This window comes from Mastomys coucha, unplaced genomic scaffold, assembly GCF_008632895.1.
Source record: "Mastomys coucha isolate ucsf_1 unplaced genomic scaffold, UCSF_Mcou_1 pScaffold2, whole genome shotgun sequence".
Lineage (NCBI taxonomy): Eukaryota > Metazoa > Chordata > Mammalia > Rodentia > Muridae > Mastomys > Mastomys coucha.
In genome coordinates this window covers 20,690,011-20,710,071 of record NW_022196902.1, presented here as the reverse complement: position 1 = coordinate 20,710,071, position 20,061 = coordinate 20,690,011, and the positions used below count along the sequence as shown (strand labels likewise).

Genomic DNA, 20,061 nt, shown 5'->3' with positions numbered 1-20,061 from the left:
AAGGTGGGTGCTCCAAAAGGCTTGGACCAGCAAGCCTGAACTCTGCCCGCACTTGGAACATATCTCCAGCTCCTCCAACGGTCTGAATTAACTCGGTGCAAAGATCTGATTTTTCTTTTCATCTTTTTCCCTCTCTGCTGCATGCACTGCGTCACATAAAAGGACCAAGTATTTAGTATTTGACATTAACCAAGCTGATGGAAAAAGACTGAGACTAGCCCAGCCTTGCACATTTTGCTGAGTTGAGAGGCCCTTTGCTTCCCAACCTCTCCAACTCTAGCAGAGTTCACAATCAATCATAACAATGCATAAATCAATGACTCCTGCCCAACAAGGTGTTCAAAACAAGGAACTGTTAATAACCTAGAGTGGTATCACTTGTTTCAACAAGCTAAAGGGGACATTAAGTTTGACATGCAGTCAAGTCTATTGTCACAATGTGCAGGAATGACATAACTCATTGATCCACTTTTAAAAAAGAAATACTTGATGTCATTTGGTTTCAACCCCAGGACTAGGGATTAAAGTCCATATCTTACACATCAGAGCAGACCTGTCCTTCAGTTCTTCCCAGCATCCCTCAGTCTCTACCTGACATACCCAGCACACAACCCTGAACTTCCAGCCCAGAAGCTGGGTCCTGCTTCCCCCAGAGGCCCCTCCCTCTAAATCCAGACATTTTGGTTTGCTCTCTCCCTTCCCCCACCCCAACTCCTGCAGGTTCACTCTGTCTCCCTGTCTGTCTCTGTCTCTGTCTGTCTGTCTCTGTTTCTCTGTCTCTGTCTCTGTCTCTGTCACTCTGTCTGTCTCTGTCTCTCTGTCTCTCTATAACTGTTCCTGGTTGTGAGTTTCCTGAGAGCCTTACCAAGCAGGTTAAGCTGGGCGGTGGTGGCGCATGCCTTTAATCCGAGCACTTGGGAGGCAGAGGCAGGTGGATTTCTGAGTTTGAGGCCACCCTGGTCTACAGAGTGAGTTCCAGGACAGCCAGGGCTACACAGAGAAACCCTGTCTCAATAAAAAAAACAGGCAGGTTAAAGTCCTCATCGTTGAACTTTCCATTCCATAGGTCACTCTTCCACCTCAGACACTTTCAGATCCAGCGTCTATCAGGGAGCACTGACTCTGATGGACAGAGCGGTCTGCTTTCTAAATAAACACTAAGTTGTGACTTTGGAGCCATTTTCTTAAAAATCAAAATCAAAACAAAACAAAACAGCAAAAAGGAAATGCTGGGAACTAGGTGTCCCACAGGTTTCGTGTGGTTACTTTGTTCCGTTTTCCTTAATGATCTTTTTTATCTCATCTCTGAAGCTGATCAAATAGTATGACAGAAACACAACTAAAGAAACTTTGAAGAACATAACAGATAAAAAATGGACCACCTTTTAACTGAAAGGGCTGATGAAGCCATATCTATATTTACTAGACCCACCAGCCAAGACACAAGATAGCCCAATATGGCCAGTTTCATGCTGAGCATGGTGGCTCGCTCACAGCTTCAATCCCAGCACTCTGGAGGCAGAGGCAAGTGGATCTTTGAGTGTGTAGCCAACCTGATCTACAGAGCCAGGACAGTCACGGCTTCACAGTGAAACTGTCTAGAAAACGAAACAAAAAAAAAAAAAAGAAGAAAGAAAAGAAAGAGAAAGAGAGAGAGAGACTGAGAGAGAGAGACAGAGACAGAGACAGAGAAAGCAAGCAAGCAAGCATGATTTCTGTCAGATTCAAGGCTGTGGTGCAAAGGGTTCTCCTGTATAGAAAATAACAAGACTTTTAGGTAGGGAAAAAAACACGTTTTCACAAGCACCTAAAAGACAAAGGGAAGCAGGCTCAGTTGGAATTACTACCGAGAAGAGGTAAGACTGCCACTGCCGGCCAGAAACATGAACCTGAATACAGCTTAAATCCATGCAGATGTTCTCTGAGGATTCCCTCTGCACAGGAGCTAACAATAGTCAGGAATTTTATCAGACCACACCACCCTGTGCTGGCACTGGAAAAAGCTTCATCCGGCAGGCAGTGGCCTAAAAATGTTAGGGAGTTTAAACAGATTTGAAACTACCTCATTAACTCATGTGCTAACCATAAATTCCTACACAACCCTCAAAAATAAAATTCAAAATATAAGAACCCATAGGCCAATAGATGTTCTAAATGTCAGCGGTGCGAATTTGTTTAGCACACATGCCTAGTGAAAACAAAGAAACAGCCATATACCTTGTTCACTCTGTAAGCCCATGGAAACCTATGGGTCTGTTTTTACCTTTTATACTTATTTTCAGTCCCCTCATTTCTGAGTCTGCATGATAATCCTAACCAAGACATGAGTCTCACTGGGACAGACAGTGATTTGAGGCAGCAAAGAATATTCTCAACTTCCTACGAAATTCCCAAATACAGCATATTCCCAATATTGACTTGTCAGATTATAACTGTGATTAGGTTTCCAGAGTTTACTCATTTACTGTGGTCTCAAATTTCCCACAGCATCTGGCCTGCTTAAGAAATTATAAATGCTCCTACTTAGAAAGAACCGTAAAATCTAATGTTTTTCTGAAATCCCACCTGGTCACTCACCATAACTTTTACTGTTCTGTTTTGAGGTATTTCTTTTTTTTTTAATTATATATTTTCCTTATTTACATTTCAAATGATATCTCCTTTCCCAGTTTCGGGGGGTGGGGGGAGAAGGAGGGGAAACCCTGTTCCCTCCCCCCTCCCCCTGCTCACCAACCCACCCTCTCCTACTTCCTGGCCCTGGCATCCCCTACACTGGGGCATAGAGCCTTCACAGGACCAAGGGCCTCTCCTCCCATTGATGAAGTATTTCTTTTAAACGTGTTAATTTTCCTGATCATTCATCCTAAGACTCTGATTCTGAAGCTAGGATGATGACTCAGCGTTTAAGAGTATCTGTGCTCTTCAGCCCACAACCACTTACAATTCCAGCTCCAGAGGATCCAACACTCTCTTCTTACCTCTACAGGCATCTACCCACGCACAAAGATGCACACACATACATTGAATCAATGGTTTGTTACTTTTGCAAGGCTCTCAATCTCCAGCACTGGTGTAAATCTGTCTGTTTACATAAGAGTTGAATTATGAGTTATGGTTCTTACAGTGCTTTCTGTACTCGAGCAGCACATGGCCTCCATGTTGGGTTTAGTTCAGGACACCTACTCTGATGCTATTTAAAAGTTTTAAAAGAAAAAATAGCTGCAGCTGGAGGTTTTGAAAAAGAACAGCAAGGGATTAGTTACTCAGCAAACATGAGTTAAGTTAGTCCAATGGTAGAGAGGACAAGAAAACAGGAAAAGTAAATAGATGTTATTAATGGGTCAGACAATCCTTTAATCACTTTAACTCAATGTTCCTCAAACACACATCTACAACAGTACTCTCATTTCCCTATTATGCAAATGAGAAAACTAAAGGCAAGTGACTGAAGGAAAGATCAAGAAAATATCACAGCCCATCTTTAAACCTATGTAGAGCAGCCCAGCGCCTGTGCGTCCCCACATTACCATCACATTGAACTGAAGCAAGTGTTAGTGTGTTTGCCTAATTAAGACATGGACACAAGGTATTGTAATTTGAAAGTTTGGGTTTTGCTTAGAAAATAGTTACACATCTCTAAATTGCTTTTCTCCTAAATTCACAAATAGCAGATCAAACAGTTCTCACTGAAGAAAGAAATTGCAGGATCTCTACTTCCCATTAAAAAACAAATGTGTGAGCCGGGCAGTGGTGGCGCACGCCTTTAATCCCAGCACTTGGGAGGCAGAGGCAGGTGGATTTCTGAGTTCGAGGCCAGCCTGGTCTACAGAGTGAGTTCCAGGACAGCCAGGGCTACACAGAGAAACCCTGTCTCGAAAATCAAAAAAAAAAAAAAAAAAAAAAAAAAAAAAAAAAAAAAAAAAAAAAAAAAAACAAATGTGTGTTTGAGTATGAATACCAAAAATACCAGCACACCTAATGGATGGTCAAAGTACCAGGTTGAAGATGCTCTGATTCTGAGATACAAGTGCTAGCTGGAGAGTTAGGAACTAGACAGAGGTCATCCTGAGCCTGCCTTCATTCCTGGCTGACAGGAATGAAAGGTGAAGTAGAGAAAGCCTGTAGGGCCCCTTGGAGTCCAGGTTACAAAAGCCATAGGTAACAACAGATAGAGACCCCTCCCAAACCCCAGGAACTCCGCCTATGCATGCTCAGACTGTAAAGTGTCATTGTGTACACTGCGGTAAAAACTAAAGATCCTTTCCTGCCCCTGCCTCCCACAGGAGCGTGGGTCCCGGCCAACCTCTAGAAAACAAAGGTGCTCTCCTGTCCAAGAACTTTGTTAGTCTTGGGGTTACTCAACTTTGGGGAAATTCCACTCAATGGAACTTTACTATCATGATGGCATTTTTTTTTTTTAATACCTCGGTTCTCCTTCTGCAGCCTTTTGTTTTTGATAGGGAGGACAGAGGACTTGAAGGGACTCGATTTATCCTAGGCAAGTTCTGAATTGGGTCAGCAAATTGTGAAAGGCAGCTTGAACTCTGAAACTTGCCAAATCATGGATGTCTCATCAGTTACAAAACTGCCTCAGGCTGTACTATGAAACATTAGGCACGAAGCTCTACAAAGATGGCCACTCCTGTGGCAAACATCTGCTCCCCAAGCTGCAGGACAAGGCCTTGCTTACCAGCATACTAGTGACCTGGCCTGGAACTGACACATAGCAAATGGTCAAGATATAAGGAAGACAATTAGTAAAGGTATCATTAGGAAAACCAGGTATCATTAGGAAAGCCAGCTGAGGTGGAAAATGCTGAGCTTTGGGTTGGTTTTTGTTTGATTTTTTGCTTTTGGGTTTTTTTTTAGGGGTGTTTTGTCTTGTTTTGTTTTGTTTTGTTTTGTTTTGAATACAGGGTTTCATGTACTCCAGGCTGGCCTTGAGCTTGCTGTGTTAAAAAAAAAAAAAAAAAAAAAAAGACCTTAAATTCCTGATCTCCCTAAGGCTACCTTCCCAGCCCTGGGACATCAAGAGTGGCCATCACACCCAGTTTTAATGAGGTGTTTGGGATCAAACTCAAGGCTTTGTGTGCATGCTAGGCAAGTACTTTACTAAAAGAGCTGCAGCCTCGGCCCCAGAAAGAAAATTTTCTAAGTCTTCGTAACTATTCAAAAAAAAAAAAAAAAAAAAAAAAAAAAAACCACACTTATACATGCAGTATGTTCTGCAGGATCACAGTCCTTAGCACGCATGCTTACCCATGTTCAACAGGACTATTTTATACAGTATTTACTGGCATAGCTAGAAAACCTATTTCTAGGTATTTGGTAGCATTTATATGTATCTGCAAATGAGATGGGGAAGCTACACTGGGTGATACATGACAGCAGAATTTCCCATTGTTCACAAGAACCACATAAACTCTTATTTATCATAGCACTTTCCCTGGCATTTACATAGGCACTGCATAACTCAGACATGAATATATATGAAGCATCTATGCTCCTCATTTTCATTCTTCAGCAGATCCACTTCCTATGCCTTCAACAGCAATTTATTTATCACCAAAGTTTACATCCCTAACAGCATTTGCATTTTATGTGAGTTTACAATTATAGGAGAATTTTCACATACATTGCTCATCTCTTCTTTAAAGATGTCTGGCTGAATAACGAGGGAAGACATTAAAATCATTCTTCATTTTAATATGCCCACAGTACTGTATGGAAATGAAGGATTAAATAGAAAGGAATTATGACTGAGGCTCAGAGACCTACAGTTTCCCCCTGACTTACAGACCCAGTGTTCTGGGCCCAATATCCAAGGCCTTTTGTTGCCATAACTGAGGTCTCTGCCAACTTTTCTCCACATATATTCGTTCCTGAGTGATATGTTGGAATGGTGGCTCACATCTGGACAGATTACACCAGGCCAAAAGCAGTTCCACGTGGCAGAGGTTTATTGGAGATAAAGAGGGGAAAGAGAGAAAGACAAGGGAAAAAAGGTTGAAAGTGAGGAAGGGTCTACCTTTTTCTAAAAGATTTATTTATTAATTTATTTTATGTATATGAGTACACACTGTAGCTGAACAGATAGTTGTAAGCCTTCATCTGGCTGTTGGGAATTGACTTTTAGGACCTCTGCTTGCTCTAGTCAACCCCGCTCTCTCTGGTCGGCCCTGCTCATTCAGGCCCAAAGATTTATTTATTATAAATAAGTACACTGTAGCTGTCTTCAGACACACCAAAAGAAGGCATCAGATCTCATTATGGGTGGTTGTGAGCCACCATGTGGTTGCTGGGATTTGAACTCATCACCTTGTCGGTGCTCAGCAGGTAAGAGCAGCACCCACATGTGGTGGGTCTGCCTCTTATTTAGGCTGTGACGTAACCTGCAAGTAAGTGTGAAAAGTGGACTCTGGGAAGGTATGCAGTTGCCCTGGCAACAGATCTCTATGTGTGACATTCCTGAGTTTGGAGTCAATCTGACAAACTGGTTCTTGACCAACATAGAGTGTCTAAATATGAACTTAGGTAAAGCAGTAAACATGAGTAATCTGCTATGACCCAGACAAATGGTTCCAGGAAATGTGACAAGCTTCACCAATTCAGACCCAGTTAACACAACTCATGCTGACATAAATGGAGAAAGAAAAATAGACAAAGTAAGAAGAAAGAAAGAGGAGAAAGAGTGATCATTGAAGGACTTCTCTAAACCAACAACCAAAGGAATATTAAAATAAGCCCCAGTGGAAGGGAGATGCAAGGCTAAGTCGATACAAGTTCAGTTTGTTTGCTGTCTTCATTTCTATACGCTGGGCCAAATGCCAAGGCTAGCACATCCATTCTGGGCAACGGAAGTACCTTTGCCTAAGCTGGCACAGCCGTGATCCTCAGTCAACTCAAAGCTTAAGCTACTAACACCAAGATCTAAGAGGCTGGATAGGATGGTTAGTTTCAATTGTCAAGCTAACACAACCTAGAATCGCCTAAAAGGAACCTCAGTGAAGTATGGTTCAGCAGGTAAGAGCATTCCAGAGAAACTGAGATCGATCCCCAATATTCACATGGTGGCTCACAACCATCCAGTTCCAAGGGACCTCTGTAGGCCCTTCAAACATATGGTATACAGACATTCATTTAGGCAACCCCCTGCTCCCAAATAAAAACAAATACCAAAAGAAACAGGTTTTAAGAATCTCAGTGAGCCATAACGTAGATCAGGTTAGCCTGTAAGCTTGTCTATGGAACAATCTTGATTACAATAGCTAAGAAGGGAAATCCTGACCACTGTAGTTGGCATTGTCCCGTAGACAAAAGATCCTGGATTGTATGATTGTGGAGAATGGGAGCTGAGCCCTTAGCATGTACATACTAATTCACTGTCCATGACTATGAATGCATTTCTATTCTCTATTCTGGGTTCCTGACATCTTGACCCCCACAGTGATGCAAGACCTCTAACTGTAAGCCAAATACATGCTACCTAACTTGAGGAGGTTTGTGTTTTATCATAATCAGAAATGAAACTAATATACTGGGTAACTCTTTCACTAGAACACTGGTTCTCAGTCTTCCTAATGTTGCCATCCTTTAATACAGTTCTTCATGTTATAGTGACCCCAACCATAAAATTATGGTGTTGCTACTTCATAACTGCAAGTTTTTGCTACTGTTATAAATTGTAAGGTGGATATTTGATATGTAACCTCCAAAGGGGTTTCAACCCACAGGTTGAGACCCACTGTATTAGAATACAAGTAACTAGGCCTGCAGCTGCTACTTCTCTTCATTTTATTCATTACCCAATACCTTAAATGTTTCTGATAGCATCTCTCCATAATTTCCATGTTCTAGCACAGTTAGCAGGAATGAGTGTATCAAAATCATGCAAATTTACGTAGACTTCACAGTTTTAAATATTAGTTTCCAAAGAGTAAGGAGTTGGCAGCTTTTATTTCACTGTATCAATTATAATCATTTACCATAGCTTAACGCAGACTTTTGTTCTTTGTCAACTCTATTATACATATGCATGTGGACATAAATAAATCCTAACAGGATACTTGAAAAGCAAGCAGCTACCTAATGGTTTCTTTCCTTTCCACACGTTATTGTCATTTTGAACTACAGTAATCAAAGCCTACTGGTTAAAAGTGTTTTATATTTTAAATTATTTTTAAAATTCTGGATATAAACAGAAATAACTATAGAAGATCTTTTATCTATATAAATTACCAATAAGTAAAATGATATATGTGTTATAGTAAATGTGACTCAAATACTAAATTAGTTTGGGTTCTGTTCCTTTTGTGAACCAAAGTCTCACTATGTAGCTCTGACTGGCCTAGAACTCACTACCTAGATACTACATAAAGCTGGAAAAGCATGTACCGCCACACCCAGCTTTAAATACTAAATTAGAGCTTAAGTTTTTCCAGGATAGATCATACTGGAAAAACTGTATCAGATATATAAATCACTAGTTTAATGTTGAATTTATTGAATATGGTGAATAAAACAATAAATAAAAATAGTAAATTTCTACTTTAAAGTAGAGTTTAAGGAAAAATACAAGAATAAAAATTACCCAAGTATAGATACCTGTTCTGTAGTGCACAGAAGCATGTCAGGACACAAACTGTCTTTTTCTTCTAGTCCTTCACACCACCCCTAGCAGCTAAAGCCGACTCCACAAACCCATCCCCACCCCTACCCAGTCACCTGTTGTTGCATCTGATTCCAAAGTCTTCATCTGTCATTCCCAGCCCCCACTAACTCCTTGCTTCCTACACACACACAGAGAGAGAGAGAGAGACACATACACAAATACACACACACACACAGAGACATACACAAATACACACAGAGAGAGAGAGAGAGAAAGAGAGAGAGAGAGAGAGAGAGAGAGAGAGAGACATACACAAATACACACACACACAGAGAAAAACACACAGACCGACAGGCAAACAGACATACAGATAACACTCAGACACACAAACAGACAGAAGACAGACACACACACACACACATACACACACACACACACACACACACACACACACACACACACACACGGTTTTCCATTCCTTCTATGGGTTGTTCAAATTTAACTTAATTACATTACAAGTGACACAGTAGCCGCCTCTCCAGTTTGCTGCATTTTCTCTAATGTACAACTAAAGTATCTAGTCACTACATGTGTGCACAGTCACTGGACAATAAATCTTGTCTCAACCAGTTTTTCGTAGGCACAATTGTAACAAATAACTTTCTTCTCTAAGTCTGTGGGAAGAATAAATACAAAAAGACTATTGCAGAGATTTTAAAATACTACTTAACACATTGTCTAGGTCTTACTAGGTCATAGAACCTCAGGAGATGGCAGATCCTAATGTTGTAATCACTTTGGGAAAGTCTTTCTTTTCCAATAGATAAGAGAATAAATGAGCCTAACTATGGCTGGCAAAAATAAATGTAGACCTAGTCAATTTAGAATAAAATTAGGAAAAACCTACTGATGAGAACATTCAAACTCCAAAGGTCTGGACTGTGTGTGAAAACTTTAAGGTTTTCCAGGTCTGTGATTTGTCTCTGATTTGATCTCCCCTTAAACTCCAAAGTATTAAATAGATATGGAATGGATCAATCCCAAGAGCCCTGTTTCTCACAGTCAAGACACTGTAGGCTAAGTAGATTTTGATTTACAGTATCAAAAGCACAGATAATCTTGCTATCTATTGTCCCCAAACTCTAGCTTCTAAGATCACAGTATTACAGATGATCAGGAGTTAACATTAATTTACACTTCTTGCTTTTCATCACTCAATGCTATAACCATGTCATTGTACCAGGATTTTTCCAAATCACTAGTGAACAGTAAAAACAAATATAGCAGTTGTGATCTAATCAGAGACTTCACTGTTGCAACAGCTAGCAAAGCAGACACATTTAGAATAGTAAACGGAGAGAAAAAAAAAAAAGAACACCACACAGACTCATTAATAAAAAGGCAATTAGGTCTTCTGGGGAAATTCGTTTTCTAAAAGATTGCTAAACCAAGCTATAAAATGTAAGGAAATTGTGTTTTGACATGAATAGTGTACACTATTACATCATAATTTTTCTCTTGAGAAAACTGACAAGAATCTCTGTTCTTAAATATGAGCAGAAAAGACAGTAAAAAGAATCTCTGTGACATTTAATAGAGTCTACCTACTTACTAACTCCCATTCACAAAATCTGACTGATCTACAAATGCGATCCTTCTTACAGAGATCATGGAAGAAAGAGAGAACAGAGAGTAAAGCAAGAGATTACTGTTGCTAAAGTCAGAGGGAATACTATTTTCTGTACCAACATTAAATCAAGCAAAAATAGTTTACAAATAGTATTTCTGGCCCCTTAGGCAGTATGTGTACCTATAAGTGTTCTTTTAAATAACGCCAAGTGAGACTACTTAGCTTTGTATTTGTCTTCTTATGAAAAAAATGTTTTCAAACCTGAGTGTTCATTAAAAGGAAAGAAAGAAAATCTAAATAATCTCAATTGTTTTGATGTATCTAGGATACTAGATATCAAGTAAATATATATAATAATTATAAATTTGGGGCTAGATAGATGGCTTAGTAGTTTAGAGCACTTGTTTCTCAGAGGACCTAGGTTCTATTCCTAGCACCCACATGACAGCTCAAAACTGCCCAAACCTCCAGTTCCAGGAGATCTGCTGTCCTTGTCTAACTTCCACAGGCACCAAGCAAGCATGTGCCACACAGACATACATGCAAACGAAACACTCATATGGATAAAATAAAATAATAAATCTTTTTTTAAATCTATAAGAATTATAAACAGAAATTGAGGTTTTGTCATAATTTAACCCTTGCACAAAACTCTTCCAGTTCTATAATAAAGTGCATTTGACAATCATTTTTAGCTCACTTCTGTTTGTTCTAATGCAGTGTTTCCAAAAACTAAGATAGTCAAACAGATCAGCCAATTGAAATTTAATTCCGTGCCGGGCGGTGGTGGCGCACGCCTTTAATCCCAGCACTTGGGAGGCAGAGGCAGGCGGATTTCTGAGTTCGAGGCCAGCCTGGTCTACAGAGTGAGTTCCAGGACAGCCAGGGCAACACAGAGAAACCCTGTCTCGAAAAACCAAAAAAAAAAAAAAAGAAATTTAATTCCAAGTCAGTGCGTGTAGGGCTGGGTCTGATCACAGATCACCACATGGTCATAAGTCATGCTAAAGCTACTGTTCCACGAACCAAACAAATGTTAGGATACCTTTCAGTAGAGGACTGCAATGACCAAAAAGCAATCACTTTGGGCCCCGATAAGGCTTCTTCCCTGCTCTTGCCTTCACTGCCAATCACACCAAAGAGCTATGACCTGACTCCCACTTCAGCCGCCTGCCCAACTAAAATTAGAATAATTTCTAGGGCCATGCCAGGAGCTGCCTTGGACAAGGTTTGGAGCATCAGCCTAGACGGGTGGTTCGGGAGCAGTGAGAGAGGGAATATGCAGAGGCCAATCTGGGAACTTTATTGTGCAGCTATTAAGAAGTGTAATACACAATGGGACAGGGTACTGAAATGAAACAAATATTTCACTTCTTACAAAACTCAGTTTCTCAGTCTATAAAATAGGGAAAAAAAAAATACTGAAACATGCTCGGTAGTCTTTCCAAGAATATAAGCAGGCACTTCCTATGCCACCATTCCGATTCCTAAGCGTCTCCCTAGCATGAGTCTTTAGCAATTAAGTTCACACTATCATTAAGATAGATGTACTTAAAGCTTTCAGCTCACTCAACTAAATAACTGCAAACTATAATTCAACCAGAAGACTTTCCTTTGGCTTCGCTCCTGAACCCCTACTCAGTAGTGCCTGTAGAAGATTCAGCTCGCCACTTTTTTATTCACTGAGCTCTGCAGTTCCTTAAGTGGAAACGTGAATGATTTCACTTAAGACTGCTTACTTTGTGTCTAAAACAATTGTAAATGACAAAATGAGCCACTAATAATTTTCATGGATTATCAAGACAACAGAATGCAAAAAACCAAAAAACAAAACAAAAACAAAAACAAAAAACAACAACAACAACAAAAACAACCTTTATTACAGTGTTAAGTGGGGAAATGGCAGTGTTTCAGAGCAGGATCAATCCTGTCCCTGCATCCTCTGCCTCAGTGTTTTCCCAGAACCTCGCCAACCTGAAGCATAGCACAAAAGTTCAGGTATAAAGACTAGGAAAACTGAGCTTTCATTAACATGCCTTACCAGAGCATTGACCACAATGGAAAGGCTCCCATAAGAACTGCAGGCTAGAGACAGACTCTCTACAATGTGTCTTATGAGTAGCTATGATACTTTCAGGGTATTTCCATCTGTCATGTTTGTACCGAGTGAGGTCTGAAGTTGGTAAAGTTTCTGCCTTAGACTTCATACCATAAATACCCAAATGTAGCAACTTCCAAAAAGGTTTACAAAGTACAGTAGTTGTACATAAATTATTCTACTGATCTCAAAGTATCAGTCAACCTGGTACTCAAATTTTCTACCTCCTCTTACAAAAAAAGACTATGAACTCTGTCATGTATTAGAAACAAATACATACGAGAAACAGTCTGTGCCATTAAAAAAAAAATATTCAATGTCTATGCAGGCTCGTTTTGGCTTCAATTGAAATTAAAAAGTAGTCTGATTGATGCATTATTCATTACCCTGTAATCAAACAGCATTTTAAGATATATGGTGACTTGATATGCTTTGTACAATTCTTCAGTAACTATGATGAACAGCATAGGTTCTGATGAAAAAAGCAAATCGTGTTCAAAAGCAATTACAACCTTTTTAGGCAGAGAAACACTGTTTGAGAAAAGAACACAGACCAGACACACATGATCAGCAGGGAAAGTCTGAGGGGGATGCACACAGAGAGATGTTTACATTCGTAGAATAAGAAATGAATCTGTTTGGACAAAGGCAAAGGCTGATTCTAATAAACAACTCAGAAAACAGGACTCTCTTCCCTCTTCTGAAAATTGAGTAAATGATCTCATACAAGTATGCACACACACATACACACATATACGCACACACATATACATACACACAGACACACACACATACACACACACACACAAACATACACACACACACACAAACACAGAGACACACTGCATCTTGTCTGCAAACTGCTTTGCTATTTCCTATTTTCAGCCTTCAGCAATTCCTTGTCCTCCTCTCCATGAAGAACAAGTCTAGGAAAGGGAACCAGTGCAGATTCACACTCAGCAGGACCTACTGTGTGTAAACACAGTCTTGGGCAGAAACAGTACAGGGCAGTTGACAAACATTAGTGGGAGGCAACACACTTTCTCTACATGGAACTATAGCATGTAAACAATATTTAAGGATCCAAAAATACATACTAACACATCAATGCTAGACATAGAAGCGTGTCTCATATGTGAAGGAGTTATCTTAGATTTGGGTAGCAGATTGGTCAGATGTCTAGTATTTAAGAACATATGCAATGTAGCTCCTAGAGATATTTGATGAAAACAAAAAGCTTCTGATTTTTGAATATGCATGTGGGGTTTAGTTGTTACCAGTGAGGCGTGGGAGGAGTGCGGGAGAGGCACAGAGGAGCAGAGGGGTTGATTTATTGATTTATTTTTGAGATTTACATTCAGGAACACAAAGAGAAGAGCTGTCAGCAACACACATGCCAATGACCAAACAGCAGCCAAACCTGCCTCTTCCCGTCTGGGCAGGCCAGACACAAAATGACATCTCACAAGCTAGGAAATTCAGATACAAGGGAACCAGTGAGAGAGAAAAACAGACCTGAAATTGTCCATATCATTACTAGAGAGTACAGTTTGAAATTTTAATGTAGATAGACACTGAAGGATACCAGTCAATCAAAACTAGAAAAAGAAATGGCAAGCCTTAACACGGACTGGCTCCAAGTCTCTTCCCAGTACACAATAATAATAAGAGAAAATTAATTTTGTACTAGAGACAAGAAGGCAGATATAAGACAAGTGGTTCTGTTCAGATGAGTTGTGAGGTCCTAAGGGATGAGGAGGGTGATATGCCAGGACCTCTTCTAAAGCAGCTTTCTCAGGCTTACTTCATACAGACACAATAGTCCCTCTTAGGTCATCGATAAGACTGCATCCAAAGGTGCATGTCGTTCTCTGCACTGAGAAAATGCTGAACCAGGAAATTACTTTACAATAACAAGATCTCACAAGTATTTTTCCTGTAGTTAGGATACTAGGAGTATTAACAGTAACTCTTGTATAAGTACAACTTTTGAAAGATGTGCATAGCTAAGCTAAAAAATGATCAAAGACGATTCCTGTCATAAACTTATGGTCAGAATCAATTATGATGAAAATGGATGTCTAGTGAAAGAACTCTATCTCACACACACTCACACACACACACACACACACACACACACACACACTCTCACACACACTCACACTCACATCTTGCTAAAGAGCCTACACTCACTGAGAAGAGCATTCTAAGAGTTTAAAAGCCATCAAAGCTGAAACTCCGGCTACCTCAATTTATGATGATTACACCCCAGATAGCTGCATATGCTTTACAATTGACAGTGAACATAAATGACTTCACTTGATCTTCATAAAAACTATGTGGAAAGGTCAGGAGAGGTATTATTATCCCCATTTTATAGATGAGAAAGCTGAGTTTCCAAGTGAGACTGGTTTTGTCGGGTTTGAGTTCTACTACGATACTTCCACTGTGACACCAACAATAACAGCTACACAGCCTAGTAAGTAGACTGTAGTAGCAGATGGTTTCCCACACTTCAGTTTTCCAGGATAGAATACAGATACAAGTGTCATTTTCAGAGACTCAAGTGAAAGGTAAAATGTATAGATAAAGTCCTGGCCTTACAGATGTTTACTGTAGAGCACTTTCACACTTTAACTGCAGACAGAAAGGAGAAAGTTGCATTCTGAAAGTGTTAAATGAGTGACTGAGACACACACAGGAGCCAATGTGTATGTGACATATAGACATTCCCAATTACACTAGCCTCCCAAGTGTGCAGTTACACTTCCTCCATCAACAGCCACGGAGTCCTGTTAGAAAGTGGTGAACCAACCTTGGTGATCATGTTTTAAAATGCATATTTAGTAGAATGAAGTACTTTAAAATTTAGAAAATATGTCTCTTCAGCTCTTTAAAGCATGTTCACTTAAATTCCTCCAAAAGTTCCTCATTTAAAATACAATATCAGAGGGGGAAAGGCAAGAAAAAAAAAAAAAACACATTTTCAATCTGTAACTCATCCCCAGCCAATGGTTTTTTAACAAATATGACATAGACTTTAATGACATTAAAATACCAAATGATTTATGACAACCAGAAGAAAAGAAATGTCTACAAAACCAATTTTTAATCTCTGGAGACAAACAGGTAGGTGCACAATCTGACTTTAAACTCAAGAGATAAAAGACCTTCGTTTGTGGGCAAACACACATATCTTGAATTGCAGAAGGATGAGAGCCAGGTCTGTGGAGCCCGCATTCATTATAAAGTCCCAGAAACAAATCTGCACACTGCGATGAGGCTTTCTCAGTACACGGTGATTAAACGATAAATAACGTTTCAAAAGAGTAAAGTTTTTCTCATGCTGAAAATATATCCATCAGCTGTTAAGTCATCACTGCTCTCCAATCTCAAATACATGTGTTTAATCATGCAACTGGTAAAGTTCAATTAACAAATAACATGCCTTCTCAAGCTAGGCTCTCCGTGGAGTGACAAGCACTGTGTAGAAATCAATACTCCCTCCAACTTGCTGCATATAATGAGTTACATCAAGCATGGTTCCAATACTAACAGCATTGTACGGCAGAGACACACTCGGTAACGCAGAAACCAGAAAATTAAATTAAGTCGTCGGAATTCATTGCATAGAGCTGGTGCCCTCTGCACAACACACCATACATGGTCTTTCCTTTGCCTGCTGCCATTTCATACTCTCTGCCTACGAGGAGGATACACTTAAGCACCAGACTCTAGGTCTAACTCCTCAAGGGGGTTTGGGAGGGAAGCTAACGAAGGATTTGCTCCGGAAAACATCATAGTGAGTGTATTTCCAGGAAATCGGGCAGTCTCAACAATGAAACTGCCAAGTACAAAGTAAGTTCTGTCTTCCCATCCTGCTGGTTCAGCCAGGAGCCTGGCTGTCGAGTTTCCTGTCACCCTCTGTCCACTCTGCATTTGCACCAGCACTGGGAACCACGGCAGCAGCGGATGAGCCCACCAGCCTTGTTGGGCTGGGTGGGTTAGCCAGAAAAGTTGTAAAGCCCTGCGGGAGGCAGAGGCTTAAACCTGGGAGCCCGCTCCCCAGCGTCCACCTGGTGAAACTTCAGAGCCGGCAGATACACAGAAGCCAGCGACCTACAGACAGGATATCACCACCAGTCCGAAAGACCAGGAATCCTGGGACTTCTCTGAGCGGCTTTACTCGGATCTCAAAAAGATAGCCTGGAATATCGAATCGCGTCTCGCTCCCGGGGTTGTCCAGGCGAGCAGCGAAGGGTTCCCAGCACAGGTCACACAGGCGGACTCTGAGAGGTGTGGACCCAGGTTTGAGCTTTGTGGTGGCTTCGCCCCATAAACAGGGTAAGCCTTCCGGGAATAGGAGCCCAGACCTCGCTGCCCAGGACAGCTCTGAATCTACCCTTAAAGAGCTACCTTTACAAATGCCGTATGGACTCCACCAATATACACATGCAACATGCTCCACGCTGTGCTCTGTAATCAATCTATCCAAGAGCAACTCTGAACTCTCAGCAGAGGAGGAAGGAGCCTCCAGGAGGCACCGGGAAGTAGTTGGACAATAGTCAGAGGAGGTTATTCCCGGGACAAAAAGCACCTGGCAGGACACGCTGAGGTCGGTCCCTATGTGTCCCCACAATTCTCACAAAGACTTCCCGGGGAAATTTTGAACAGTCTAGCGACAGAGAGCCACCAGCCCGCTCAGCGAGTCATACAATCATGGTCCCCGGGAGCCCTAAGTAGTTTTTCTTCCTCACTTCCCTAACTAAGGCTATGTGGACTGCTCTCGACTCCCAGGCAATCGACAGTTCACCCAGGAAAAGCAAGTTCGCCACACTCTCCATCCAGCACACCACGGACTGTTTGCGCGCCGGGCCTCGGAAACAATGGGTCTAGAATGTAAAAGTTACCTGTGCCCGGGGGCGCACAGCTCTTGGCCCTGCGTCCCGCCTGACACAAACACCCAGGACAGATCTAGCCCCAACCTGCAACCCCCACCCTAAGCCGACGCCTCCTGGACCCCGGACCCCAGCACCGGCAATCAGCCAGTCCTTACTGCCTGAGTCCAAGACTGTGGACAGCCACAGACCCAGACCACCCCCCCCCCGACCTCTCACCTGCTGAGAACTGGCCATGGACGGACCCCAGGAGAGGCCACGGGGACAGGAGCCAGAGCGCTACAAAAGCAGGCAGCGCCGCCGCCACCACATCCATGGCGAGTTTGGGAGAAGTTTCAGGCAGCTTTGCAAAGAGCCTCCGGGGGAAAACGCGGCGAAATCCGTCAGCCAGACGTCCGTCCGGCCTCGTGGGGGGCTCGCGGGGACGCCGCGGCCACCCGCCAACACTTTCGTCCTTGCGCAACGTTGGCCAACTACCTCGCGGGCGAAAGCGTCTCCAGCGTCGCCAGCCAGCCGCGGCCGCTGCTCTCCATGCTAGGCAGAGGCTGCTCAGGGTAGTCCAGAGTTACTTTGCTCCGGGAGGGACGGGGGCGGAGCCTGGGGTGACGTCGCCCCGCGGGCTCCGGAGGCTTCGGAGGAATGCTGGCTCCGGTGCGCGCCGCCGCCACTGCCGCCTCCTGCCAGGGAGACGCGCGCCAGCCCGGCTGCGCGCCCCGCGCCCTGAGCCCCGCGCCGCCTTTGTTCGCCACCTGAGCTCGGTGGCCGCGCTGCTCCCCGTCAGCGAGCGGGAAAGGGGAACGTGGCGCAGCTCCCTGCCAGATCCCCGAGATTCAATTCGGAGAGGCAGGAGTGTGGGAGTATTGTGGGTGGACGTTGGCGGAGGCGCGGGAGGAGAAGCGTCCTGGGGTTCTGTCCCCAAGGTGGCGGTACCCACCCCACCACCCCCAGCAGCTGGTGATAGGAAGAAAAGGGAGCGTGGATGTGACCTTTAAAATGCAGACCTGCACTGAAATTTCACTATTCCTTATTGTAGGATAAGGAATAAGGCTCCCTACCCCCCATTGAAAACTTACTCTCGTTTGTTCACGAAATAAATAAAACTTGGACCAAAATAAAATGTTGGGTAAGTTTCCAGTGTGAACAGCTGGCATGCCTCGTTTCTTGTTTATTTGTCATTGGGAAGCACCCAGCCGCTCAGCCTTCACATAGCCTGGTGGAGTAGAGCGGGGCTTGGTTTTGTTTTGATTTTTACTGTCTTGTAGCTATTTAAGAAATAAGTATTTAATAAAAGAAGTTTATCCCAACAATGAGCACAGCATGATTGCTCCGAAGGAACCCAATGATGTGTGCTGTGTTCCAGCCACAAATTCTGTCAGTTTTGCTACCTTAGCAGCTTGGTGTGATTTCTCCAAAGGCCACCTTCACTTGCTTCTGTAGCAACGCTGTATAGTTGCTTACTTTTACTCATGTCTGCAAATTATGGCACACATAAGTGTGACCAAAACTGAATAAGCCTAACTTTTTTAAATTTTGATGCTATATATGCAACTGCTAATAATAGTCTTGATCTGATCGGCACCTGTCAGTCACTCAGACTTCTTTAGCATTTTAAAATCAAAATGAAGTGAAATTCAATTTAATTCAATATTCTCATCATTTACCGAGTCACATATTTCTATAATTAATACATACTGTTATGACTAGGTTTGGAATAGATGCAAGTTACTGTATACCATACACACACACAAACACATCTATGCACATATATTATAGATATAGATGAAGAAGGGATAAAGTGGGTTTCTTTTCTATTTGCCGAGGATAGAAACTCCATTAGGCTACAGCTCATTAGAGCGTACACAGCCCAACACTTGCCAATTCAGTTCAACATAGTTCAGTCATCTCCCTCCCCTGGGTACGATGTCAATGCTCCTTAGCTCAGTAACCTATAACTTGAAGCACACTCTACCAAGGGTCCTTATTTCTTACGCTGAAGAGCTTTGTTAGAACACAGGTAACCAAAAACCTATTATTTTCTTTTCTGAAGACTTAGCAGAACTTTCTAAAAATAGCAGTGATTTGCCAGAGTAAAAGCAAAGGAAACTTGTCTGTCCATATGTGAATTTGTCTGTTTATTCTTACATGAAAGATGTTCATCACTTGGCAATTTGTTTAAGTAAGCATGCAAACAAAGCCCTTCAGAGACCTACAGATAGAGAGAGGCTAGAATCTCATTTCTCGTCATAGTCATTCCCTGGGACAAGGGATAAAGAATCTGGTCCATTTGCTATATGATGGAGAAATAACAGTACAGAAAATGCTTTGGGGGTTGCTCAAGATGTACCAGGCATCTGAGATGGGCACTACCACATGAAGGTCAGGAAACAGCCTCATGGCATGCATACAAGGAGACAAGACTAGGGATAAAGTAATTTACCCAAACGAATAGGGGAAGGAAAAGGAAGAGAAAGAAGGAAATCCTAAAAAGGAATAGACAGAGATGCTGTCTCAATAAAACCAAAAGAAATGCAATAACATTTTGGGTAAGCAAATTGGACCTTTTGTCCTTAAGGTTCATAACTAAAGTGGACCAGGGGGCTTAGCATCACTTTAATAGTAGGCTGGACTTGAACCTGCCATTCTCCTACCTCAGCATTTTTTCATTTTAAAAAAACATTGAAATGTTCATATTTTTTTTATCTAGTTGCAGTCCAAACACTAACACTAAATATGACAATTGTCTTAAGAACTAAGATACTAGCCAGGCAGTGGTGGCTCATGCCTTTAATCCCAGCACTTGGGAGGCAGAGGCAGGAGGATTTCT

The 20,061-nt window shown here is 42.0% G+C and overlaps 1 protein-coding gene across 16 annotated transcripts in view; it reads right to left on the bottom strand.

Annotated features, from left to right (window-relative positions):
• Ptprk (protein tyrosine phosphatase receptor type K) overlaps nucleotides 1-17,960 on the bottom strand; it is a 547,270-nt gene extending 529,310 nt beyond the window's left edge. For 5 of the 16 annotated variants that reach the window (XM_031380665.1, XM_031380674.1, XM_031380667.1 and 2 more), the window contains exon 1: nucleotides 17,457-17,957. In XM_031380665.1, the coding sequence (XP_031236525.1) occupies nucleotides 17,457-17,553 (97 nt within the window). In that variant the 5' untranslated portion in view covers nucleotides 17,554-17,957. Of the gene's footprint in view, nucleotides 1-17,456 lie in introns of all 16 variants that reach the window. The other 11 variants (XM_031380659.1, XM_031380663.1, XM_031380662.1 and 8 more) reach the window with 6 other exon arrangements.
• Nucleotides 17,961-20,061: the final 2,101 nt, after the last annotated feature.